This window comes from Parambassis ranga, chromosome 9 (genome assembly GCF_900634625.1).
Source record: "Parambassis ranga chromosome 9, fParRan2.1, whole genome shotgun sequence".
Lineage (NCBI taxonomy): Eukaryota > Metazoa > Chordata > Actinopteri > Ambassidae > Parambassis > Parambassis ranga.
The window spans coordinates 4,184,639-4,212,319 of NC_041030.1; the positions used below are offsets into that span (position 1 = coordinate 4,184,639).

General features: G+C 43.4%; 1 protein-coding gene across 1 annotated transcript; it reads right to left on the bottom strand.

Moving 5' to 3' along the window:
- Positions 1-147: 147 nt before the first annotated feature.
- si:dkey-91m11.5 (PH_BCR_vertebrate and RhoGAP_Bcr domain-containing protein) lies at positions 148-27,348 on the bottom strand. Its single transcript, XM_028414081.1, has 23 exons — positions 25,163-27,348; positions 13,223-13,401; positions 11,769-11,873; positions 11,215-11,400; positions 10,304-10,411; positions 10,024-10,084; positions 9,878-9,930; positions 9,650-9,790; positions 7,691-7,812; positions 7,238-7,403; positions 6,946-7,065; positions 6,690-6,765; positions 6,512-6,616; positions 6,355-6,429; positions 5,888-5,985; positions 5,635-5,766; positions 3,630-3,689; positions 3,238-3,347; positions 2,773-2,912; positions 2,510-2,644; positions 2,312-2,417; positions 1,533-1,692; positions 148-1,450 (listed from the first exon to the last, which is right to left on the bottom strand). Exons 1-23 carry the CDS (start codon positions 26,520-26,522, stop codon positions 1,361-1,363), a joined length of 3,888 nt encoding a protein of 1,295 aa, XP_028269882.1. The 5' UTR covers positions 26,523-27,348; the 3' UTR covers positions 148-1,360.
- Positions 27,349-27,681: the final 333 nt, after the last annotated feature.

A 27,681-nucleotide genomic window follows, 5' to 3' on the forward strand; every position in this document is an offset into this window, starting at 1 on the left:
TTTTGTTGAAAGAGGTTTGTATCTTTGGACTCCAGAAAGGAAATTGTTTAACCTTTTTGTTTTCTGGCGGCTGAGGGCCACAGAGCCTGAACTCATACTGGCTTTGGTACAATTATCATTTTAAAAACAAGATGCACACAAAAAAAGTGGTTACCAAGTTTTTATTTACATAAATCATACATACATGACTCAGTGGTCATCCTAAAAATTACTAAGCATTATTGCTTATCTTGAATCATTTAAGGTTACAGACTCCACTACAGGTCTTTGTAATGATTTGGAGAGAATATGAATGTAAGCACACAGTGTATTTGCACAAAGCTCTGACAGTAATACTGTGGATGATCCCCCTCCTACTAACTCAGGGTATTTGGATATGAGTATATCACTGAGCTTCAGCGGTCCTACAGGGAAATATTTGGTATTTCAGATCATCTCTGGCTACAGCAGTGTGATTTTGTTATTTTTAAAGGATGAATACTACAACGGTGAAATGCAGAAAGCAATACACATATTTTAACTCCAGCAGAAAAAAAAAACAATTCAGACAGAAACTGAAAAAAAATGTGGATAAAACACAACTGTGAAGCACAGGGTGGAAAAAAACAGGCTGTGCTTTTTTTCTGGAATGATATTCGTTCACCTCACCCCCTCCTAAAAAAATCTACATGAACGTTGGCTCGGACACCACCACAAGAACCTGTGAAGGTCGCTGCACACAAACAACAACAACAACAACAACACCTCAAAACAGTTAGATCAACATGCCTGCATGTTGATGTGTGATAACTACAGCTTACAGTCTCAAATTAAATTATGTACAAAATTCAGACGGCATGTGTAAACATTAGGATAACTGAAATGTTCTATTGGTCATCAGCAGGGGGACATTGGCACAGGTGAGCTTTAAACCAAGTCAAACATTTCTGGGGAGGAAACCAAAAAAACATGTATATTTGAAAAACATCAATCACTCAACAGCATTCATCCATCATCCACCGACAGAAACAAATCCAGCAACAGCAGAAGTCCCCCTCTGACTATTGAGCTAATGTGCACAGTGACAGAACAGTGCAGGGGGATGGTAAAGTACAGTAAATATTGCTTCTTGAAATTTAAGTTAGAAGGAATGATATATTTATATTTAGTCCATACATCATAAAGGGATGTCTTTTAACCGACACAGCAGGTTTACTTTGAAGTAAACAAAACACAACACATCTCTTAAAGAAATGGCTTTAGTCGCGGTGGGTGTCTCCAGTTTTTAGTGGGCTGACAGCTCCCCCTACTGGCAGCCTCTGAGGCTGCTCAGCAGTATCCACCTCATTCAGCAGCCGACATTCTTCCAGGACATTTGGGGTTATACTTCAGTAGAGAACAGAAGGCTTTGACGTTTACTGTCGGGTGCTGGGATGCTCTCCAGCTGAAGGAAGTAGAGAAGAACCTGAACCTACAAGACACAGCAAGGCGATCAGACCGAGACAACCAGTCCCAAATATCACCACTGATCACTATCCTGACTTGAGTTTTACCTGAGCCATGACCTCCAGAGACCAGCTGTCATTCATGGAGATTGGCTGCGAGCTGTTTGAGATCTTGCTGTCCTTTTCAGAGGGTCGAAGGAGAGTGGGACCAAAAACAGTGGCCAGATTATGCAAAGACATTTTGTTGACGCTCTCATTTTCAGCCACCCTACAAGAACAAAGCAAAAGAAAATAGACTCAAATATATAATCAAAACACTTCATAAATAATTGAATGAATGTAATAGTTATCATCTATAGTCTTGCTCGAGAGGTTCATCACAAACAGTGACACCTGTGGCTGTTAAGTGAACTGCAGGATGCATCCTGTTGTAGCTGCACCCTCTTATCCTACTGATTATACACTTTACCATTTAAGTTAAAGCTAAGATTACACAGCACAAACTGTCACATGTATACAGCAAAGCAAAGTTACAGCTGGCTGGAAACAGCCCCTGAAATTCTACATCCATCTAACATTAGCTAATATTAGCAGTACAGTCATTTACAAACTGTAAGCCAGCTAATTAATTGACCAGATCAGCTCTGGAGTTTGGATGAATGTGACGCTGTTATTCATACAGAGAATCATCTGTATTAACAGGAACATTACGTCACTGAATTTAGGTCCTTAGACTTCATTAGGATTTTGCTTGTGAATTATGTCCTATTAAGATAACTCTGCATATTCCTTCTGCAGATCGTTTTCAACAAGTGTTACAACTACACACGATTCCTCTAATGCTGCAGACGCAGATCACAAGTGGCATTCTGAGGGAAATGATTTACCTTTTTAAGTGATCCACCAGAAAGAGGAAGGTCACCAGATTGGGTTCTGGTAGAGACAGTAACAGGTTGACCATGCAGCTCTCCTTGGCCACGCTGTCAGACAGAGCTGCAAGGCAAACGCACACATGACTGCACTGTTGTCAAAACACACATTTATGCCCCTTTAACTGATGCAACAGTAGAGCGGTGGTGACTGACCGATGCCTCCAGCAAAGTTTGGGTACAACTCGTCAGTGAAAAGAGGCTCCGGCAGCTCTCGGAAATACAGCTTCAAGGTTCCAGCAATGGCGTTTACATCCATCTCCCTCATCATTAGAGAGACGTCCTTGTTGTCTGCAAGACAGATGAGAAGGCAGTCATGAAAAACAGCAGAAATACAACAACATGGCCACTTGAGCCAGTTCTGCAGAGACACAGTCTTTGTTCACACACACACACAATTAAATTTAGAGCAAACTTACTTGAGTCAAAAGCAGCTTTCAGTGCCTGGATGTCAGTTGCGACCCCAGACACTCTGTAGATGCCCACTTCCTCCATCCCTCGCCGCTCAATCTCCTCCACGCACTGCCGCACAATGAGAGGGACCTTGGAGCGTTCTCGCCTGGTGAGGACACAGTCACACAGAAACAAGGCTTAAAGAGGCTGCTTACATAAAGACTGTACACAGCCACTGCTAACTGCTGTGTGGTCTGGTTTTGCTTTAGTTAGAGGAACTGTCAATATGTCTGTTTTACATTTCTGTGGAGGAAAACACAGGTGTAACTCGTACGATGAAGGAATACTGGATTCCATTTTGCCATTTGACTTACAGGATTAAAGCAGAACTTTAAGAATGAATCCTAACCCAAGCAAGTCCTTTATGTTAATGTGTATAAAACATCAAAATATAACATGTATGACACACACACACCGGATCATTGACTCACTTAGTTACAGCATTGATTTTCACTCCAAAGACACCGGACTGTTTCCGTGAAGGCATCCGCTTCAAGCTGAACTCTCTGCTGGTGAACTTCATAGAAAGCTTCACCTCAATCTGAAACACACCAAAGAAACTGATGAGTGTGGTAACAGTGTGACAAAGTTAACAGTATCAGCTCAGAGCTACTAGTGACAGGATGATCACTGCAGCTGTAGCAGTAACTCCTGAGTATAGTGAGGTATATAAAAAAGATGCTGTGCTAAACCTTTAATGCCAAACATGGACAGGGAAAAAATGCACTTAAAAAAAATTAATTTATTCTGACAATAAATTCTCACTTCTCACAAAAGCTAACTTCTGTGTTACCATGCCTCTTCTCTATGGACTGGTACTTACCCCGTTCATGGCAATGACTGTCCTCTGCCAGTCTTTGCTTTGCAATGTCTGAGGATCCAGCTAAAAACACATTAAACAATTAAATAAAGATAAAGATTATTTTTGTCCATATAAACTTTAGTAAAAGGTATTAAAATAGTAAAAGTACCGTAATCATAAAAGATTGCATCGAAAGTAAACATAAGCACTAATGGTTTAATTACCTCACACCGCCTGGTCTGTTGGTGACTCGTGCCGCTAATCTCTCTTAGTCACCTTACTAACAATGAACTGCCAGCCTCTATTTACAGTGATCAGACGTGAGTAACACGATAACATCATGTCCCTGCCACTAAGAGCCTGTCCAACACGGCAGATGTTCCTTCACCCAAGAAACCATCAAATCTCATTCAGATAATCCTTTGTTCAGTGAAAATCAATTTTCTTACATAAGACATATTAATAAAAAAACAACAATCACAGGCCGTACCACGCTGTCCTCTAAATCTCCAAAGAGGTCAAGCCCCACAGAAATACGTTTGACTCAGACAGGCTTTTAAATATCTGCAGAGAATCACCAGGGACAGGTTTGTTCCTGGAACTCATTAAAAAATATACCAGGTAGGTCTGTGCACAGCTCAACTTCCCACTGGTCCCACCTTAGGTCTGAGCAGACTGCTGCGGACCCTGTCCCACAGCCGGGCCCCTGTACCTGGGGCTTTCCTCAGAGCCACGTCTCCCTCTTCTTCTAGTCCACTGTTGGCCTGATCAACACTCTCCTCCTCGTTAGGATTACTCTCACTCATCCTTTTTGGCATGAGCGTTTTGTTCAGCTCTGAAACTTTGCCTCACCGACGACGCACAAACAAAAGAAAGCAGCACTGTTGTGGAGATATCGCTAATTTCTAAACATTAACAAAAGCAGAGAGTCCTTCTTCCTTGGATACAAGCCATTGATCGAGTCCCCGTGAAGAATCCCGGTCATCTTCACCGAACATTAACAGAACTTTTTCAGCATCGTTAGATAAATCCGTTCATTCCAGTGGGAGCCGGAACAGGAACAAAGCCATGCAGCCTGCCCACCACGCTTGCTTCTGTGTTGTTCTACTTCCCAGATGGATTTGGAGGATTAACTCCTGAGAATCCCCTCCTACCCTCATTACCAATGTGCTCACGCCTGCCGCTGTGAGGAGGCCTGCTGGTAGTTTAGCATCTCAGGTAGTCTAAACACCATCCTCTCATGCCAATTACTGATTAGTACCGGTGACCTTTAGCACTGGAACCAACACGTGCCTGGTCCTCCCCATATCTGACGCATTACTTTTATTTAAATCCATGCTATATGAACAGATGCATTTCCAGCAGCTTTTATCATTATTAAAAATGATTGTTTGTTTTCATACAGCAGGCCTTAGTCTTTATTGAATATTTTTTAATAATTTCTGAAATTTCAGACGTGAAACTGCTTTAAATACCTGACTGATGCCTTGTATCCGAAGCATGGACCTGACAGCCAGCAGCCCCCCTGCTTCTGTCCTCTAAGACTCCGCTGTGTTTTGACCCACCTGTCCAGCAGGGAAATCCCTTCACTGGCTGATCATAGAGCGCTCTGTGCTCCCCTCCCTCTGTCATACTGTGGACCATCGCCAGCAGCTACATTAGGTCAGTCCAAACCCTGGCTGGCTTTTCAACAGTAAAATCCAGGCCCCCCCGCAGGGCTGGATTAGCTAACAAACATAAGACACACCACTGTGGAGAGGCTGCAATCAAGAGAGTAGAAAGTTCATACCACACAGTGTTTTCCCTAAAGACTGTAACCCGATGTCCACCAGAGCACTGCCAAACAGTTAGCAAATGATGATATTAAGATATTCGGACTATGTCTGTCTTTGTCTAAAATGCAAGAGAGCCAGCTTGGTGTACATGTTGGCTGCAGAAATTCTACACAAAGTATGTTCTTGAAAACGTTTTTTAAAGGAAATGTCTTTACAATAGAACCAGCCAGGTCTTCCCTAATTATCTGTACCTTTATTTGTCCTTTGGCCATGATCTTGTCTGTCATCTCTCCATCCTCTTTGTTCTGCTTGGTTTTGTTGCAGCACTTCTCATAGCAGAGAAGCCTCAGAGTCTGAGAGCCCTCCAGTTCAATCTCAAACTCCTTGAATGGAAGCAGAGAAAGGGTTTCAGTCCACTGCACAGAGAATCTATGCTGTTTTTCAAAACTGGCCTTAGTATCACAAGTTTCCATCACTATTGATGATAAGGACAACGATTCTCACCTCATTCCAGTTGGGTTCTGTAGAGTCTCTGTACACACGTGTCTTGGCTTTGTTGACAAAGTAGCCGAAGGAATCCACCTCCAGGGAGCAGTACAGGTCTAACAGGTGCAAGCACAAGCAGGTTTACAGTAACTGTTGGATTAACAGAACTTTCACTTTACAACCCTAACATTACTGTTTGGTAAACACTATCAGCCCCTGGCTATTTCCTGACCACAGTTTGTGACAGGGACTGCAAAGTTGCTTGAGCAGGCATGATTTCAAAAGCCCAAAAATATTTGAGGCGGCTTGTACACAGTGTTCCTGACTAATCCCACTTGTTCTCCTGCAGCTGCCCTCCCAGCTGACAGCCGCAGAGAAAGAAGAGAAAGGGAGGGAGGGCGGGGATGATGTGACACCATGTGCAACCTCTAGAGTTATCAGTGAGATGATTTCTAGTCAAAAAAGAAGAGGAAAAAGAGGCTTACTTAAGCTCTGTTTGAGTCCCGATGCAGAGTGGACAATGACATTGAGGAAGCCATATAAACCAGAAGATTCATCATCTGTCAACAAAAGAGCTTAAACTTTAAATACAATACAGAGAGGATATTTAAGGTGCACAAATTCCTCCAGAGTGAATCTTACCTTCTTTATTCATGGTCATGGGGATAGTATGAACAGTCTGCAGCTTCACACAGGAGTTAGTAAGCATCTGCAGCTCCACAGAGGTCAGAGAGAAACTTTTAAAGCCTGTTAGGAGGAACAGGACAATTATAATAAATGTAATAATGCTCACAATGCCTCACAATGACACAAAACTTACACTTCTTCTGCTGCTCGCGGATGATCTCCCTCCACTCTGCACGCTCGTAATCAGAGGAAATTAGAAATGTGAAACCCTGAAAAACAAGAGTAATCATGTTTTTGCTGTGCTGTAATTTTACACTGTCAACAGCAGAGGGCAGCAGTAAACCAAACGATATAAAGTGTTACTGAGAGTGCAAGATGTTTCCAACAATACTTTGCAGGAAAAGTACTGTTGTTTAAATATCCCTGAATAGGAAGCCTCTCTGACACACCTTGCCGTTTCTGTTAGCCACTCTGAATGCCATGTTGGGTGACATGAGAAGCAGCAGTGACTCCTGCTCTGATAACTTCTTCCTCAGTCGCTCAATCACCTTTGGGCCTTTTGTGGTTCTCTGCAGAGAAAGAGTAACAAAGCTGATGTAGCACATGGCCTGCTGTCTAGACACCATTCGCATGCTAATATTCGAGTTCCTCATTTTATTTTAGGACAAATCACACACGGACTGCTAAATCCTGTTATGATTTCCTCGTATTTTTGGTTTCAGCAGCTTTAAGGATCCTCACCTTCTCTCTTTGGATTTCATTCTTTATCTGAGAGATTTTGATCTTCATGGCATCAATCTCCTCGTCCTGCACCAGAGGGATGGGGCTGGATTCGCAGTCCTCAATAGTCTGGAAGGTCAGGTCAGCCAGTGGGATGTACCACTTACAGTCATACTGTTGCCCTTTTCTAAAGGAAGGTGTGATATAAGTAGAAGTATTAAAGCACATGTTGATCCATAATGTTGGAGAGAAGACAGTGATCCCTCTCTCCTAAACACTGCAGCTCAGTGCATACACTATTTTGTGGTGAACTGTTCCTTTAAGTAACTGATAGTAAATTACAACCTTTATATACTGATCTCTATTTTTTAGTGAAAACAATTTTTAGTGATGAGTAACTCTTATCCCCAGGAGGGACCTGAACCCACGGATCTGCATCGTTAAGCCTAAAGCTGGACGCTGACCCTGACTCACCCAGCAGCCTGCTTCTTCAGCTTGGTGCAGAGCAGGAGGTCAGTGAAGAGGAAGACATGACGGAGTTTCCTGGAGCCTTCGACCAGCTCCACCATGAAGCGATCCCTCAGCAGCTGACGGTTCTGCAGAAAGGGAAAACAGGAAACCACCTCAAATACTGGATCGTAATTTAAGTTTTATGTTGATGTTATTGGTCTCATGATGGTGATTGGACATGCCCTCACACCCTGCGGTGTTGCTGCTTTTAACATGAATAACCTCGAAGTAAACAATATAACCGAAAACAATGAATCTCCTAATGCAGAAAGTGCATTCAGCCACTTTAAGCCTCTTTGTTTGTGATTGTTGCTCGTTGGACTCCTGCCGTCAAACCATGCACCCTGAGGTCAGATGTGATGGCACTAGTTTTTCCCTTTAATCTCGTGCATCTGAATTCCTGTCGAGCCCTCAGACCTATGGGCTGAGGCTGTTTACAACTATGCTGCCCACGTGAGACTCTGCCATGCCACACCAACCACAGTCTGACGAAAACAAGGAAATCACTGCAGCATAGTTTTTCCTCTGCACACTCTCAGCTCCGCTCTGGCTGATCAGACATACTGTGCTCACACAGCACTGTCCTGGTTTCAAAAAGAGGTGGCCGGGTTATATCCGCTTATTGTTTTGACAACAACACAAACGTGACCACGAATAGTCAATAATCCAATGGAAACAACAAGAGCTGTCACCGCACAGACACTGCATGCTACACTGTAATAAGGCACTGAGCACTGAGGCATGCACAGATAGCAAAGCTAAACACACTCACAGTTAAAATGGTCTAGGTAATTACAAGCTGCTATGTTGCGAAACATTAACAATGGATGCAAATTTAGTTACCAGCTGATCGCGTACAACAACAATACAGAATTTTAAACCGATTGTCATGCCCTGGCTTGTTATCTGACAATCTCTTTGTGGGATTTCAGACTTCCTCGATAATATACAGAAGAATGTTCCCAAGAACATTATAATATCCTACTCTGGTGGGCAGGACCAATTCCCAGAAAAAACAGAGGAAGTGCTCCATCAGGTCATCTGAGTCAGAGCCCTGAGATGCATGGTGTGTGTGTTTTGGGTGGGGGGGGACTCAGGGGTCAGGAAGCATGGGTAAGTCTGTACACACCCAGTGCAAAAGCCTGGTGACACAGTGAAGTTGATAAGACACACAGCAGGTCACTTCTGGGAAGTGAAGTTGACACCATGGCGAGCGATGGGAGCGAGCGGAGAGGTAATTGACGGAGTTTCCTGGTTTGCAGAACGGATAGACCTGTTGCCTCCAGGGTTTGCACTGCTCCGCACGACCTTCCTCTATGCTCCGCTTCCTTCACGACTACAGCAGACAGGCTGAGATGAGTCAGCCACAAACCTGACTCACACTCCAGTTTTACTGCAGCTTCCAGACACCTTGTGCTTCTGAGCTTTTTACTGTCATCAGAAGTGAAGACATGGAGGAAGCTGTGCAATAGTCTCGAGTTCTACAAACGAAACTGCAAAGTTAAACCTGAAGTTGTATAATTCCTATAATTATCCCATAACATGTCATATTATCTTTGATTATTGATTGAAATACTGAAGAGTTCTACCTGGCTTCATGTTTGATCAGCATTCAGATTATAGAGCTGGTAAAAGGCAGCAGCATGTAAGTTTTGTATTTCAGTCATCAGAAACAAACTCAAAGTTGTGTACTACTTTTGTAATTGTAAACAGTAAGCATAGCACCAAAAGTGGATGCCCTGGGGAGTCAGTGTAGTGGGACCAGACCATAGATATCTGATTAGATTTAGACACTAGATTTTTGTGTTTAGTTATTCACGGGGCTCTAAAAACCACTCTTCAGAAAATCCATGGATGATGTCATGGATGGGAGGAACCATCTTTATAAACAATCTATGAAAGTGCCCGAGCACCGACACTGACCTCTCCCTTCTTAACTGTCATCGACTGTCTGCGTGGAGTGATCTCTTCATTAATACTAGACAGAAAGTTCTGGGAGATCCGCAGTGCGTCCTGCAACAGCGGGTAGTCCGGGTGGCTGGAGGGGGTGTGCTTCAGTAAGTCCTGTGACAAACAATAAAGTCAGAATTGAAAGCTGTCTTCATGCAGAGAAAACGAGGCTTCAGATTATTCATTAGAGGACTGACTTACATGCAGAACAAGTGTGCTGCGCGTCACTCTGTCCACAGGCTTGTAGAGAAGAGCTGCGGAGGAGGAAGCGTCAGTCCAACAGCTCAACTACTTATAGCAACATTGATTAATGTGGAGGCTGGCAATTCATTTGACTCGGTACTCACTTTCCAGTGAATATTTCGCCGACTGGTCTTTGCAGTCCTTTGTGCTTTTGACCTTCAGATTCTGGGAGAAAGATAACAACAGAGGGAACGGTGAGGGAAAAAATATCCTCATTAAATCACAGTAACTGCCCCACAGAGCAATTAAAACAAACAGCCGCCAGTGCAGCTCTTATACTGTGAGCACTGCTGAAAACTGCCCTGTCATCACTTGTCCCAGACAGCTGTACAACATCAAACACTTTCATGCTGCAGTCCCGCTGTGCGTAGCGTGATTACATACCTCAGATATCTCTGCAAACTGAGCGTTTGCCTGGCAGCACTTGTCTGCCGTCTCCACAGCAACCTTATAGTTATCCACAAAGGCCCGGTACACTCCGAGCTGGCTGGCCTACAGGGCACAAGCAGAGTACAGATTACACCCATTCCATAGCAGCCTGTGAGGGCCACTAGCTACACTGCAGCTCCAGCTGTGTATCAGTGTTTTGCTCACGTGTCCGCATGTGGACGTGTTTCAGTCACTCTTATTCATCAGTCTCCTATTCAGTGCCTTGTACTCCTTTATGTCCTGTCATGTGGTGGAGCAGGGCTTTTATCTGGCCAGGAGATGACTCCAGGCAGTCTACTCAGATGTGCATTGCAAGATCCACTGAGCATTACATTACAGCCAGAGACTCCCGGTGCACATCTCCCCTCTTTAATCTCCCATTAATGATCAAGGAGTGATATTTAAGGAGTGCTATAATTAGTTTTTGAATGTTACTGACTTGACGAATGGTGGTTTGTTTGATGGATAACATGCAATTTGGAGCTTTTATGTTATCTGATACATGGATTCAATCGGCTGAAATAATACTGAACTGAGTTCCTGACTTTTTTATGTGGTACTTAAACAGCTAGTGTTGCAAATCAAACGTTCAGTCCTATCAGCTGATCAGATGCTCTGTCTTCCACTGCTCTCAAACTTCCTTCTTTCCTTTGTTGGCTTTGTTTCAGCTCTATTCAGGTTTGGCAAACAGTAGTGAAATAACAAGGTTAGGCTGTTTAAGCTCAAACTTTGTTGTGACATGTTTTTCTCTAAAATTACATCATTCAACTTAATGGTGATATTTCTCATGCATGACAGCAGGTGACAAAGTGGAAGTGGATGGAATTCCCATCCCATTGAAGAGAACAAAGTTAAATCTCATGTACCAGCTTCTGGAAGAGGTCGCCCACACACTGCTGGTGACTCCAGTCTTGGACTCGGGGCAGCAGAGCATCATAGAAGTCCTTGTGGATCTCATAGAGCTCAGGCACCTTGAAGAAGATGGTCTCTATCTGCTGGATGCTCAGCATTGGTTGGGAAGTTGTGGCTGCAGCCCTCAGGGGCTTCATGGGCTAAAAAATAATAACAACCGTTCAAATGTACAATGTCTACAGTAGCCCAGAAAGGACAAACTTAGAGCCAGTTTGCGTAACTAAATATTAGCAGTTTAATTGCTTATAAATCCATATTTTTCCACAAACACTAAGTGGTGTTTATTCTTTTAAAAGCTAGCAGATGATCTAGCTAAAGTTCTGTGTGTAGCTATATCAGCTGATTTCAGCTATAATCTAAAACTGTGTTATTTCTTTTTTAGAAGTTATACAGATGTAATAAAACCAATGGGTTTTTCTGAACATGATAAACTGTCTCACTTTAATCATATTTTGTTGCAGCCACTGGGAAACTACTTGTGTGTTGAGTGAAGAGGGTTGACACATACTATCAATAGGGCCTCCAGGTGGCTAAGGTATGTCTCCTCACTAGCCAGGATTCCTGACAGAACCCACTTTCTCATCTCCAGGCCCTTCTCGTGGTCAAGCTCCACCTGATACACACAAGAGATGGGAAAAGTAATTAGCCATTATGAAGAGATGGTATTCTCTTAATTTGAAGGGTCAAGGTGACAACACAATATATCAACTGTATATACTCAAACACCTCCATGAACCCCTGTTGTGGGATTAGGGAAGATCAGCTTTGATTAAACTCTGTAGGAGTGTTGCATTCCAAGAGGCCTACACCACAAACTCCCAGCATCTTAAGGAAGACAAATGTCTTTCTTGTCCTGAAGTTGTTATTACAAACAGGTCAAACACATCCGTCATCCCGGTGGGAGCCATCATGTTAGTACGAAACTCACTGGAGTCAGTGCTACATACAGTAGAAATGAAGTTTCTGAGCGAGCCCCTCCACCTTCCATCATGATTTAGGCTTTGAAGATCACCGAGTGTATACATCAGAGGAGAAGAATACCACAGATAGGACAGGAACAGAGAAGTAGGGGGAGGGGATCTTCTTTAAACATCTGTTCATCCACAGTATGTTTGCTGAGTATGAATGGTGTTTTTCAGCAACGCCCTGCTCTAGCACTGAAAAGCACTTCCATCTGGGAGCTGTATGGTGCACTGAGTATTTTATTGTTGGCCTGTGTGGAGGCCTCAGCTGGGCTGGCTGTTTGAATGCCATGCTGAAGGGCACCTAGTATTTTCCACATGAAACTCAGACAGGAGCAGAAAACTTGTGGGATGTGGAAGAAGAATGAGCTAGATCTTGATTATGGCAAAGAGGCAATGACAGAATGACAATGACAGTCAATGACACTCACTCTAAACCTTTAACATGTCTGCTACTGTAGGCAAAGTCTAACGACACATGCTATCACAATGCATTATGGGAACTGGAGGAGGATTTGAAGCTTGAACAATATTTGGAAGATGAGAATGTAACCCAGTGATGGGAAGTCTATTCACATGTAAGCTTCTTCAAAAGTACTGGAAACACTAGAACTATGATTATAAAAGATTAGTACAACCAAACCTAGTGCTTAGTAACAGTGACTGCCTTCAGTCATTACAATGCAGGCCTTGTGTCATTTCAAATCAAGCGATTGGTTCAAAAGCAGAAAAACGTGAAATGAGGACTCATCAGAAACATTCTCTTGTTGGTAAGGCAGTTATGGAAAAAACATCTCTAAATAAAAAAGACCTGAAAAAATACTACCTAAAATGAGAAGGAGTGTGTGGTTGTTACTCCATAATGTACACAGTAGCAATGCTCAGCACTGTAAGCAGCAACCTAACAAGTTAAAGGGTGCATGCAGAGAGGACAGTGAAGGACAGTGAAGGACAATGCAGCAGCGATGTTTGACTGTGGTGCTGTGGACAGAAACTTTACCGACAGCGTGGACTCCAGAGAACCAGAGGACTGGGTGACCCGGCTGCTCCGGCTTTTAGAGCGGAGCCGTGGCGAGGATGAAGGAGAACCAGTGAAGGACAGGGGGTCGTGGCGAGGCTGATGCTCTTCTGAGTGCTCCAGTTCATAGACATATGATGGAGGGTTTTCATTGTAGGGCTCTGTGAGATACAAACAAAGGACAATAGTCACATGGTGTGCCATTAAACTGTTAGGCTACGGAGCTGCACAGAGTACCATCCCGGAAAACACAGCAATTTACAACACAGCACAAGTTAGACGTCTGTTATCTGATAATGGTTTCAATACAAAATAAAGTGGGTGGAGCTAACACAGTTATTTAGAACTCGAGAATTCTGTACTTTTGTGTTATCAGGCATTAATTCTTTTTGATAGAGTCACAGAGGGAGTATTTAAGTGGGATGATAAAGTGTATGATTTTACTTGTACACTGTGTTTAAGGCTATCCAAATAAGCAAAGTGTGTAATGGCCATTAAACCTAAAATTTGCACTACTTAATGTCTATAGCAGTAATGCTGAACTGATAAAGCCAACCTTACGATAAGTGGACAACTCACTCACAGGGTGAGCCACAGGCATCTACACAAGGCCTCCTCTCCAGGCCAAAAGGTATTTTTAAAGTCCGCTGAAGGGTGGTGAGGTTTGAGTGTTTTTGTGCAAGGTTAAAACAGACAAACACTAAAGGTCCTCATAGGTGTTAAAGGTGAAACAGTTAGTCAATGCATGGATGTTTGGAACTTTTTAGGACATTTTCCACTGGTTTGTCCAAAAAACGTCAGAAACCATTGATTGCTTAATCATGGAAAATCAATCGGTAATGGAAACAAACATCAACAGCAGATCTAGTATTAAGATCTCCCACCTTTAGAACTAAAACAAACCAGCAAATGTTGCACAAGGTATGCATTCACTTGTGGTCACATACGACGCTTGCGCTACACCTGTAGTATCGACAGTAAATAAGCTGTATTTGCCCGTGTGACACCTCCAAATTAAAGTGAATACATCACATCTAACGGCAGCTTTTACGCCTGTATTCTCAGCTGACTGTATACTAAACAATAAGCGGTCTTTTCCTGACCCTCTCAACCTTCATAAACCTCTGACCCACACAAATCTACCACACAGCATGTCCCAGCTGCTGAGGGTTCACACCAGGCGAGTGGATAAGCCTGTGAAAAAGCATGAGCATCTCACGTGCTCTGCTCATGCCCACCTTGTTAAACACAGCGTGTCTCCTTTTATGCTTTATGCTGAGGATCACAGGAAATCAAACACCCGCACAGGAGAACCGGAAAACCTGTGACGTTCTATAGGTCTGAAAAAAACGATTCGGTCTAGGCTTTGTTGCAACACACAGCCAACATGTGCTTGACAAACAAGTGTAGCAAGACAGAAGAATATGTTGTGCTCATTACCCATGTCATTTCAGACTTTTTAAGACACCCTGAAGATGAGAACCAACAGCATCTGCATCCTGCAATTACCGCCAGCCACCCCTGACTCACCAGCACTCATCATTATTATTATCGTCATTATCGTCAAGTGTGTAGCAGAGATCTCAGATCTTAGAGATCAGCAGTGCTACAAAATGTGGTGTGTCTAGCGGGGTGGATTAAAGTATGTTAAAGAGAGGCTACAAAACTGGTTTACCTCAGTTTGAAAACAGGAAAGAGAGGATTCCGGAAACTGGGGGAAGATGAAGACAAGTTTCCCTAGAGAGGCCTGGACGACAGGCGGACTGACAGGATGACATCCACAGAGGCCGTGACAAAGGGCTCAAACAAACACAGTGGGCCCAGTGGAGAGAGGGAGGGAGCTGTATTGACTGCTCGGGGAAGAGACTACTGCAGTCCAAACAGCTTCAGAGCACTGGGGGAAGTCCATGTGAAAGGCCACTCTGTGCTCCACTCAGATTATACATCAGGCCCGGCAATGGATGAATAACACATCCTCTCTCAGGCAGCAGTGTCAGAGCTCAAACTATCTAACCTAACTAAAGAAACAACCAGAGCATAGAAAACACTCCACACAACAACCAGTGAAGAGAAAGCTTTCAAATGTGTTCAGGTCTTAAATACTGAGCCTGTTGTGTCTTTTATAAGAACGTTTTTGGCTATGGCCAGTGTGAGAAAGTGGACATGACAATAGATCCTTAGTGAGCGCCACTGCTGCTACTGAGGAAGTGTCCGAGCAGGTCTGTCCGGAAAATTCAGCAATTCATCTGCTTTAAAGAGGAAACAGGCTTTCTGCACAAGGTCATCTTTTCCCAAACAGCTCCCACTCCCACTCCACACACATGAGCACAGCTATCATATTTACATTCCAGCTAGACAGAGACGTCTTTATAATTAAAGACCTGAGGGCTTCACGCTTAAAGACAGATTTGTACAACATGAACAAAGGTCTTCCGTTACCAGAATGTTCACCACTGCTCTTTGTTTGTATGTGAAAAATATTTGACAAAAAAAAATCTCATTAGTTAAAATAGTTTTTACAGCATTAAGCTACTGTGGACCATAACATTTCTCGACAATAAGCTACTGAAAAGCAAACAGTTATTTATGCATTCCTCAACACTCCTCCTTATATTTTTTTACAAAGCTACAACATGACATTCTGATGGAAATCACATCATCACCATTATTATTCCACAGCGCTCCACAGGAAGTCGATTATGCCTGTGGTCATCAAAAACTTTCCAACTCTTTCCTCAGAGGAACACAGAATTAATAAAGCACTGCCAACAGCTTCATAAGCGTAGGTTTTATTTACCTTCTGTATCTTCACCTGTACTTCACCTACACTGCCAACAGCACAGGATTATGTGCTTAAGGGTGATGAAGATTCTACTGTGTCATACAATGATGTAAAAAAGATTACACTAAAACCCAAAGGAACTTCTTGAATGTCAGTATTATCATTTATGTATATTACGCTCTATTGCAATTACGCCGCACTTAAAGTTGACATCATGTTAAAACACAAATATTAAAAAATACAAAAGAACAAATGTATACATACATATTGTTTCTATATTTCCATCATTATCATGGCTGTGGTGATTTCCTCTTTATTTTGAAGAGAATGGGGTCATTGATGTATGTTAATTGTATTTATACAGTACCATTAACAGCTGTAGACCTGTCCAGGTTGTACCTTGCCTCTCACCTGTAGATAGCTGGAATAGGCTCCAGCCCCCCGTGACCCTGCACTGCAGGATGAAGCGGGTTTGGATGATGGATGGAATTAACAGTTGTGTGCAGACAATTTTGTTGTTTGCCCTTTTGTAGAACAATTTCTCGTATTTGTAGTGTGACACTCATATGACCATATAATGTTTGTTCTATTGTACCATTACCTGTAACCTAACCGAGTTTCTGCTTTAATCAGTAAGGTGACTCAGATATTTTTTATACACTGTAAACAACTTTGGAACATGACCATGAAGTTCAATCAAAAATACCTTCTAAAATAGTATAACTGGCACACAGCACATGCACTGCAATGTCTTCTTCATCCCTTTATCTTCATAAAGCTATATCATGAACATCTGTCGCACCCTGCATAATCTGCGGCTTTGATTGGATCAGCCAAGTTTTCCATGTAAGCGACACATTCATGTTGTTATCTTGTTTCCATTCAGCAGTAACTGATTAATGACTTACACAATACAAAGTATCCCACACCTACAGTAGCTGAGTGGTAGTAAAGCAGTCCCTCTCTGCCACATACACAACTCAATGCAGCTTAAAGTGGTTTCAACTGTGCAACAGAGTGGTAATAAATACACTCTAATGACATTACATAAGCTTGCTGATCCTGACAGCTGTGCTTGCGAGCTGTGCGGATCAGAGAGAAGCTGATTTTGTTTTGGACTGGAACTCTGTAATTCTGTGTTTTTCAAGAATTTCTTTTAACGTAAATTTACTTAAACCTTGACTTAAATCATCTAAAGGTGAGATATTCGTCTGGATCACCATTCAAAACATGACGCACAGTGTCTTGCCTTCCTGCACCAACCCTTATCACAACACCTAAAAATAGAGCTCAAAGATATATATGGGGACCAAACAACCGGTGCCTAAGCCGGCCTGCATCTGTAGAATAATCAGTCATCGTGAAGCACTTTTCCTTCCTCCACCGTTTAAACACAATCGCAGATGTTTATTACCACAGACATGCTGGACCTATTGATGACAAAGCAAAGACACATCCCAAGCCCTAATCCTAATCCATAGAGATGAACTACGATAAACAGGCAGGACGGGAGTGACAGATGTGCGGCAGAGGAACAGACTCTCTATCACAGAAATAATCATGTGGTCTTATTTTGCTACATGAGGCCGACACAGTGTGAAAGAAGAGACGACTTTCCCTTGGAAGGGTAGATTTCTGACTTTACTTTAGGACTGAACGGGTTCTAAATGACATTCCATCAAAACAGTGCACTTCAATAATAGGAAAGTCTCAGCCAGCTATTTGTTCTGGAAAAGGCAATGCAATCAGAGGCTTTGGGTCTCACTCTAAATCTTTATTTTTTAATTTACCAGTGCTGTTACTGTACATTTTGGTTTGCCTGATGGGAACAAATTTACAGCAGTTCCCAAAAATCAGAACAAAAAAGACCTATTGATTGAACCCAGTAAGAGCTGGAACTAGAATAGTAACATCCATATTTCCAACCATTTCACCAGAGGGGAAATGCAGAATTGGTGCCCAGACAGAATCAGAGCGCTCTTAGTGCTCCCCTGCTGTGAACATATTGACCCTTCACCTAAAGATCAGTCAGCAGATGGACAGAAATTTAGATCACAAGCTCCCAAAAATAAATAAATGTGCTGATCGATCCTACTCAGAAATGGCTGGAATTGAGATTTAAGCATCCATAATTTACAGCAGTGCAAAAAAATGGCCTTTCTGTTGCCTCTAATGGTTGTATAGATCTGGAGAGGAAAGTTACACCTCTGGATATAAAAGCAGCAGAAGATGCCAATGTGAGATGTTGTTAAAAGCATAGCACCACTTTATGGCTCCAGCAAATGGATTCCTCTTCAGACTTTGAGGTCGCTGGGGAGACGGCACAGCCAGGGAGAGCACACAGAAGGGAGCTGGCTGAGTGACGGCCTTTCAGATACCTGACATGGTGACACCAGTGTGTGGGCCCTTTAATTTCCCCCATTTCTTGGCAAGTGGGGAAATCCTGAAGGATTTATCTGTCATGCACGACAACTGGGTCTGCAGACTACAGTGAGTCTGTTTTAATCTGCCCCCTACAACAAAGCTTTTTTGTTCATGATTAAAGGCACCAAACTGTGCTCCACTATAGATGGGACTTGCAAAAGACAGGTCACAATAGAAGCCAAGATATTCTGATTCCACTGTAGTTCCAGGTATATGGTCAAGCTCCAAAAACATAGGATCATACTCATAATTCTAAATCATATTTCATTAATCCCTTTCTGGCAGATACATACTCACATCTGTCAGACCCAAATCCAAACCCACTGATGTGTCTCACAGGCTCACAGAGGCACAGCAAATATTTGACTTACAAAGCACAAAGCTCACATCAGAATGCTAATATGTTCATGACTACTATGCTCAAATGCAGATGCTAAGTAAATCAAATGTGTGTTATCTGTTTTATGGTAGCTTTACAACATGCTAACATTCAGCGCTTCTAGCCAGGTGTTTGGCACAGATGAAGACCTGAGTGTGCCTTCATGTTGTGCCTCCCACTGTACATGTTTATCAGTGTTTCCAGCTATGGCCCTGACCCCTAACTTCTCCTATAACTGTTACACCTGTAGACTTTACATTGTAATACAAGAATCTCCATATGCTGAATACAAAGTGTTGCAATTAACTATGTGGATGCCCTATATCCATCACACGGCACCTGGTCAAAGCCACACAAACTCTGACTTCATGTCATCTTGTGGCGTTAAGCGACCTCCAAGAAGCTATGAACAAAAAACACACAGCTGCCAAGATTGCAGTTCCTCAAATGTCCACTAAAGGCTGCCCTCCAAAATGTGTCAATCTCTCTAGATCTCCATGTTATAATGTGAATCTTTCCAGAGGTGTGACCAGTGCTGAGTGCCCCCATGTTTATGCCCCCAGTTTGTAACACAGGCTCCTCCATATGTCACAGATGTACATTCTATGCTCAAGCTGCACCCTCTTGTGTATTTCAGGAACTAGCTAACATGACTGCATACTGAGCTTAAAAAACTGTATTCATACAGTCTTAGACCAAAAATGAACCTGAAAAAGAATCCTTGCTCAACATGGATCATTCCACACATGATGCAATTCCAAATAAATCCAGGTAATGGGGATAAAAACATCTCATGTTATAAAAAGCATTTAATAACTCTTTTAGAAAAGTAGAACAATAAAGAAATGGGCTTTGACGTGTAAAATTGGTGGTGTGCACCTTTAACCTGATGTGATTGGCTCATGTCGAACGCAGCCACCAGCTGTATGTTTTGGCAAACGCTAACAAAGTTAGCCAACTCAACATCATCACATCCTGGCTCATGTGAAGTGTCTGTTGAAGACTGGGAGGCTCTTCATACCACAGAGCTGCTGAAAGCAGTAAGGCCCACCAGCGCTCGCCTCTGATCTGTTGTAGGGCAGCCTAAAATTAGTGCCAGTCATTGAGCAGTGTAGGTCAGGCCTGTGCCGCCCAGCCCAGCACACCTACTAATCAGCGTATATTGAAATAGCTCAGAGCGGTCAGGCTTTAGCTGTAATGTGTCGCATAACAGAAAGGAGGGGAGCCTGATAATTGTTCCAGTCTGTGAAAATAAACAGACAATGGTGCACATGCATCCACTGGTTATACAGAGGAAGGAGAGCATAACTCATATCTCGCCTGAGAATGATCCAGACTTATGTTTTCAATAATAACCTTATGTTAGTGTTTCATAGCAGGCACACAAAAATAACACATCTGCTGACTCTGCTTGTCCACTGATGATGAACCCTGTTCAGGAGTATAAGCAGTGACATGAAAAATCAGAGTGACCTGCTGGTTTAATAAAATATTCATCTGCATGTCTGAACAGAATTTAACATTAGTGATTGGCCCCTCACCTGATGTGTTCTAATGTTATTGGCTCAGTCACAATCTGCCTAGTAACACAGGTTTTTAGCTAAGAAAGGTTAAGATTTGGAAAACTTATGGGGCTTTGAAAACAGCTGTGCAATCTGAAGGAGCTTTACCAACTCTGAGACAACAATCTGGTTTGAATTTATAACATAAACAATGTGTTTTAATTTAGGAGCTGGGTTGCTGTTGCCTTTTTTGTCAGGCTATATAATACCTGCTCTAGTGTGAAGAAACTTTGTTGAGTCGGTTGTCATAGTGATGTCATTAGGCTAACCGGGCTTGTTTATAGCAGAAGGTTTATGTTATACGTTGGGGATATAACAAGGATTTAATTAATCTTAATGGAGAATACAGGCTTCATGTTTTTGGAGCTTGATCCACACAATGAACCAGATGCTGGGATCCCGCAGCCTCTGCTGCTCCTAAACATTCTCTCTGCAGCGGTGACACAACAAGCTCCACAGGTCAGGCTGCTGTGAGAGAGGTGAACTCATACAACACTTAACATTTCATTAGCTGTTTCCTCCCCACACCCCACAAGCAGCTGAGACATTCCATAAACACTTGGCCTGCCAGCCAGCCAGCAGCACAGAGAGCCCTTTGAGTGGGACCAGAGAGGGGAGCTGAGCCTGCAGGACCGGGGGGCTGAGGCCGAGCACGAGGGAGGATCACCGAGCCGAGGGAGGCCCGCGGCCTCGAGAACATGCCGGACATTTTTTTTTCTGTAAAGGTTTGTCTGTGGAAACATGTATGTTAGTAATTGAATGAAGGAGGTAATAGAGAAATGCAGTGTGAATTGTTGTGCATAGTTTCTAAACAACTACTTTTATTCTGTTCTCCAGGAACAGGAACAAAAAGCCTATTCATGACTTTTACTGTGAGAGCAGCTGGCGCTGACTGGCCTGGCCTACTGATGGCCTGCCAGCTTTTGACCACTCTACCCAGTACACTGCACAGAAGAACAGGTGTCTGACTTACACACACACACATACTCAAAGGCAGGCTTGGCTGCACTTGGGAGCTGCCAGCACTTCCTCTTGTAGGCTTACGTTTACTTTAGGAAAGGGAGAGGCTGAATTCTTTGACTTCCTTGACCACCAAACCTCACGTTGATATCCAGGTACAATGATAGCCCTGTCTGGGCTTCCATGAGGGACCTCAAATATTCATGAGTCTGCAATTAGCAGGAAGGGTGGACGGGCACTGGTGTGACTCCTGCTGAGGCAGCAACTAGTGCCAACCTCTGCTCTGAGGCCGACACATTCAGACAGACTTCCGTCACCTTTCAGACAGACACTTTCTATTAATGTCACAGCCATCCCAGACGGACCTGACGACGTACAGAAACTACGTTCTATCCTCTGCTATCTTCACCCTACTGCGAATCTGATTATGGTTATTCGCCTTTAAGTTAACCTTTTCTTTTCTGTCCCATTAACCATGTCTGAACAACCAGACCCCTCAGAAAGCCAATGGAGCCACAGGCATGTCAGTGTCTTGATGATAATTAATTATGGCAAAATAAACCCATCAGAGAGCTGGCCTCCTTAAAGGTTCACAGCTAATCAGTACCTCTATTCACAGTTGGGTTTGACAATTGGCCTAGATAGCCAGAAACACTTATTCTGCTATACATAGAAAACAGTCCCTTGAGATGCGTCAATTTTAGACTGCTCCTTTCACAAAGATTTCAAATGTGGTGCTTCAGACAGGCGGTGAACCAGCGTGGGTCTGTTTGTGGCAGTCATTCTCCCCAGGCAGAGACCTACCGTCACCACGCCAGGAACTGAAACACTCCCACAACAGCAGCGGGGACAGCGTCTCTTCTCTTAGCTGCAGTGCTCACATATTCCATGGCAGCGGGCACACACTTACACACCAGATCTTACAGTCCAGAATGCTAAATTTAGGTACAACCACTAATATTATTTATTGCAGTGTGCAGCACATGAAGCTTTGTGTGATAGCTCCACAAAGTGTCTTTAAAACACTCAGATTAAGTGAACTTTACCAGGCTGTTTGAAAAGATTTCAGTGGATGCCACAGTGCTTTATGATCAACACAACCAAACTAAACTTTCCATCTGCTCACTAGAAGTCACAAACCACAACAAAGAGCAGTTTATTGCAAAAACCTTGCCTCGAACTGGCTCCCTAATCCAACAACGTGCACAGTAATGTTATTACAACATCAGGAAATAAATCCAGACTTTGGTAATCCACAAAGCAAGGTCCACATGAGGCAGCTGTGCCATTATGTCAGCAACAAGTCTCCTGTGGACAAAAGCTGCAGCCCAGGCCCTGCAGCGTGGAGGTTTAAACAGGAGGTGTCAAACACCACAGGGGGAACTCTGCATGGTCAGTTGACTGGTCACGGGATGCACAACATAACCTATGAAAACAGCTGTGGATTGAGCATGAAATTATATTCTAAGCTACACCGAAAACTATTTCAAAACTCCTTTACTACATTATATATACATAGAGAGAGAAAGAGAGAGAGAGAGAGAGAGAGAGAGAGAGAGAGAGAGAGAGCTTCCAGCACCTCAGATTCTTCATTAAAAGGCTAGCAAGTGGAAACTGAGGGTTTTTTTGGCAACCTCCTCATCTGATGATGTCATCAGTAGTGATGTTGGTCACCGGAAAATTTGTTTTTCAAGTTGAAGTTTCTTAGAAATAGTAAAGTAACATTTTTTTGTGACCCCACTAAAGGAAGTTTATTTCTCATCTCTCACAATACGTCCTCAACACCCACATAGCTGCAGCAGCAGCACATTTCACTTTGGAGTCTGAGGAACAAGCAAGAATAACAATGAAAACCACAGCAGGTCAACCATTACGATGCCACACGGGGGTTGGATGTTCTGTCGTTCTAATTATGTATTTTCACAGTCGCACTTCAACAACAACCAAAACTGTAGTTTTTTTTGCTGTAAGACAGGGTAGGTAATTAGCTAGCAAGATTTGAAAGTAGCATCACCTCAGGGCCCGGTCCAAACCTACCCCCTCCTCTGGGAAGATTCCAAAACCACACCCACCACACAGACATGCACCAGCAATGCTGCTTCCAAACAGCTTCCGCAGCCTCACAGAGCAATTGTACTTTTAATACTTTTATTAAACTGTATGATCAAAAGTTTGTGGATTATAGGTCAGGAAATATCTGCTGCATCTGTTTGAAACTATTCTGTTTTTCATCTTCTGTCCAAGTCACCAAGATTTATGAGAGTGTAAACGCTCGAGTGCCAACAGCATCCAAGTAAAAACATTCCCCTATATTCCCCATAAAACTATGAATTTGGAAAAACAAAAAAAAGTTTGCTGCATCTGTTCTTAGTTATCATCCTACACTCTGAGTAAAAGCAGCAGCTATAAGGGCCCTGACAATATGTTTGCAGCATCACAGTGGAATGACGCAGAGCCACAGCGAATGGATTCGAACATTTCAGTCAGCATGCTAGCTTACACTTTATACTGATTATATCACAGACTATTTGCTTGATCATCACATGCTTTGTGTCAAAGAGCTTTGCACTAGATCACCTTATATAACAAAAACAGACCATTCTGCTCATCTGCTTAATCTGACCCAGTGGATAACACTTATTTTTGGGTAGGGACAGATAGTTTTCCAGCTCCAATCCTCTCCTCTGTATCCCAATCCCTCTTTGCTGAACATTTGGCCCTAACTAGCGACAATATGTGTCCTTGTGTGTCAAACAGGGTGAACACTCACACTCATGCTGTCCTTGGATTTACCAAGTTACCCAGACCACTCTCCTTATCCCACTTAACATTGTTATATTGTTAACGTGTCAATACTGGTGCTTAACGAGTGATTCCCCTATTGTGCTCACACATAACAACAGGAAACACCAATGGCAGGCGTTTTGATTGGAAGCTGCGTGACACACTTTAAGCCCCTCGATCCTCTTTTTTTTTTTTTTTTTTGAGTGAGTTGTCAGGGCTTTTTCCGACCCGCCTTCCATAACAAAGAGCCACCCTAAATTTATCACGCTAGACAAACCCCTTTAAGTTAATTACTCTGCACCAGGGACAACAATGCTGATGTGTGCTGACATGAAAACACTCAGGGTGGACAGGGCCGAGCGACTGGGAAGCCCGGGGGCAGCTGCTGTCTCAGGCAGAGCATCTCTGTGAGAGTGCTGCAGCACTCAGTGGGCAAAGAGCAGAAGGGGGTAGAAAAGGAGAGGACAGACCTGCTTACAAAGAGTAAATGAAAACACTCCTCAAAGAAGTGCAAAACCACAGGAGATAAGTGAATGTAGAGCGCATCTCATCTGTCTGATGGCACCTGATAATAGTGCTTTAATAGAAAAGGGCCAGAATTCCCTTAATATGGATAAGGAGAGAAAATAAAGAGCTCATTAGCTGAGTTTTTATCAAACCTGGCCTCCTTTTTTGTAGGCCACTTTAATAAGAATAGCTCACTTCCCATCAAATAAACAGCTGAAGCCCAAGAACTATGTTAAAAAATAAAGTGCATTTTAATCCTAACTCCACGCAGCATTTTAGCATGGATTTAGTGTCAAAATGTAAGACTTCATTAAAGAGATTGCAGGTACATTTTACACATCAGTGACTTATTCTGGATCAGGGCTACCAAGGGCAAGCACAGACATCTTTCAGATAGTGATTAAAGTGGGCCGTTGATGTGAGTTTTAGGTCTTTATCATCTCTACTCCATTAGACTCACTTTGATGTTTTTAGCCCTGAAAAAGAAAGAGTTGAAGAGCAGATGTGAACAGTGTGTCTCTTACCCAGATCTCCTTGAACACTGTTATGAGATGTCCTGCTGGACGAGGTGGAGTCTCCATCACTGGGCCAAATCTGGCCTGTTTTACGAACCCCAATGATGGAGGCCTCAGAAACCAGCCCCTGCTGCTTCAGACGTTTCTGAGACAGTGGCGTGGGCGGGCTGCTGCTGTCGAAGGACTGCTGTGAGTGCTGTGAGGGTGAGCGGCTTTTTTCCCTGTACATCTGATAAGTGGTGGGGCTGGGAGACACGTGGCTGGACTGGCCTGAGGAGAAGTCCTCCTCGCTGGATGTCAAGTTCTCATTGGAGCTGCAGTCCGGAGTGTAGCCTCCTCCTACATCATCGCAGCTCCCTGGAGAGTAGGAGCGCCTCGGCCAAGTGAGGTGCGAATCCTCCTCTATGCTGTGGTCCCTGATGTGGATGACTCGAGTGTCCCCGTCAGCCATCATCCCCCCAACATACACACTGGTGTAAGGCTGGCACTCCACTGGCTGCCGATCAGTCTTTCCCCCAGTCGGCCTGACCACGCAGTCTTTCAGGAAGTGTGAGTTGACCTCAGAGTCATCATATGAGCCATTGTAGCTGTAGTTACCCTCAGTGGATTTTCCTCTTTGGACAGCCTTGCTGATGTCCCCTGTGGCAGCTGACAGGTTCCCTGGTACAGAGTGCAGGGACCTCTTTCGCTCCATCTGCATGGCCTGACAGCCCAGGGTGCTGATCTTGTCTGAAACCTCCCTGTCGTTGACTCTGACCAGGCCTCGTTCATGATGGTACTCCATGTTCACATAGAAGGGTTTCTCCTGGCCACCCACCACTGACAACCCTCTGCCGTCCACTGCTGTGTGAGAGTTGGCCCTCCTGATGCGCTCAAAGTTGGATCTGAGAGCTGCCACTGAGCCTGTGCCTACTGGGAAGTCGGGAAGTTCAGACTCTTGGCGGACAGGTGACACCCCACCCTTCTGTTTGGCAGGGGATGCACCATCAATCTCTCCTTCGGGATGTGGTTTACACCTCATTGTCTTGCCAGGCCCCCTCTGCTGCTGCTCCTCCTGTACTGGTGTTTCCTCCATGTGGGACCTCTGGTTGTCTGGTCCGCTGTAAGGGTCTCCGTCATTCATCTGAGGTGTCCTTTTAAATCCCCATCTCTGCCCATCATAAGACTTCCTCTCTTTTGCAAGCAGAGTCTGCAGGTATATCATCCGAAAGCGCTCTTTGTTCACTTCTTTCTCCAAGTGCCTTATGGATGACTTACATTTGTCCAGCTCCTGCTCAATGTCCCCAAGAGAGTTCAACTCCATGCAGGGGGGGTCAGACTCAGGGAACTGGGCTCTCCATGCATCCACGAACCCCACCGGCTCAACCATTGTTATTATTCTGACATAAACTGTTCAATCAGCTAACAATGCACACATGTCTACAGCGTGGACTACACTTGTTTGCTTACAACTTACTGCTTCCATAGTACAGCACGTAAATGAAGAGTTGAAGAACCACAGCAGGTTTAGTTTTCTTCTCAAGCACAACAATTAAATCCTACAGAACGAAGATCAGCAGATCCCCTTTACTCCTTTGAATAAAGTCCAAGAAAATGAGAGATTATCCGTGTTGTTGTTCCGTTCGCCTGTATTCTCTGGAGATCCTCTGTCTTCCTCTGTGTTTGGTGTCAGACTGACTTGCAGCTCTCTGGTGTTGTGGCTCTCCGTCAGCAGCACCGAGAGGAGGGGCTACATGTGATTCAGGTTTATGCCCCAAGTACAGCAGAAAGAACATAAGTGGTCAGAAAATATGATTTATAAATCGGGAAACAACAAAGCAGGGCTAGTTACGACAAAAGCAAATCCACCAACACGCGTGTTCGGAAAATTAGGAAAATGACAGCTGCTTAGACATATGTCTATCTAAAAAAAAGAGAAATTGGCACATTAAAAGTCAAAAACGCTTCAAGCAGCGAGGTTTTTGTGCATGAAAATATTTTCTTCAGTGTGTTCCAATTCGGGTAGATGAAGCAAAAGAAGGTCCAGACTTTTCAACATACTCAGTCATGATTTCTCCGCCTGTTGAGAAACAATTCTTTGTCTCCTCTATCCCACTCAGCTCCAGACATGTCGCTCCATGACACAGCACACTTGTCCTTTCAGTTACGCTATGAAAACTCTGCTTAATCCTTCCAAAGTTCAATGTGTTGCAACCTGACACGGCCGCTGCCTCGTGAAAACATCGCCATCTGACGGCGCACAAGTTTATCAGGCTGACAGGGAGGAGTGGTGCGTTCAAGCGCAAACTGGGCATCCTTATTTATGCAACGTTCACGGTTTCATTTGAACTGTTTACCGGGGCACGTATTTGTACATAATGTGGTTGCATAATATCACTTAATAATTAAAGTAAACTAACACTAAAACAAAATTTTACAAATATTTATTACGAATTTATCAGTAAAGGGTCATTAAATAAAAATAACATTGTCAGAACTAAATTTCATTTATCATATCAAGTATATTTTAATGCTGCAGCACAATAAAA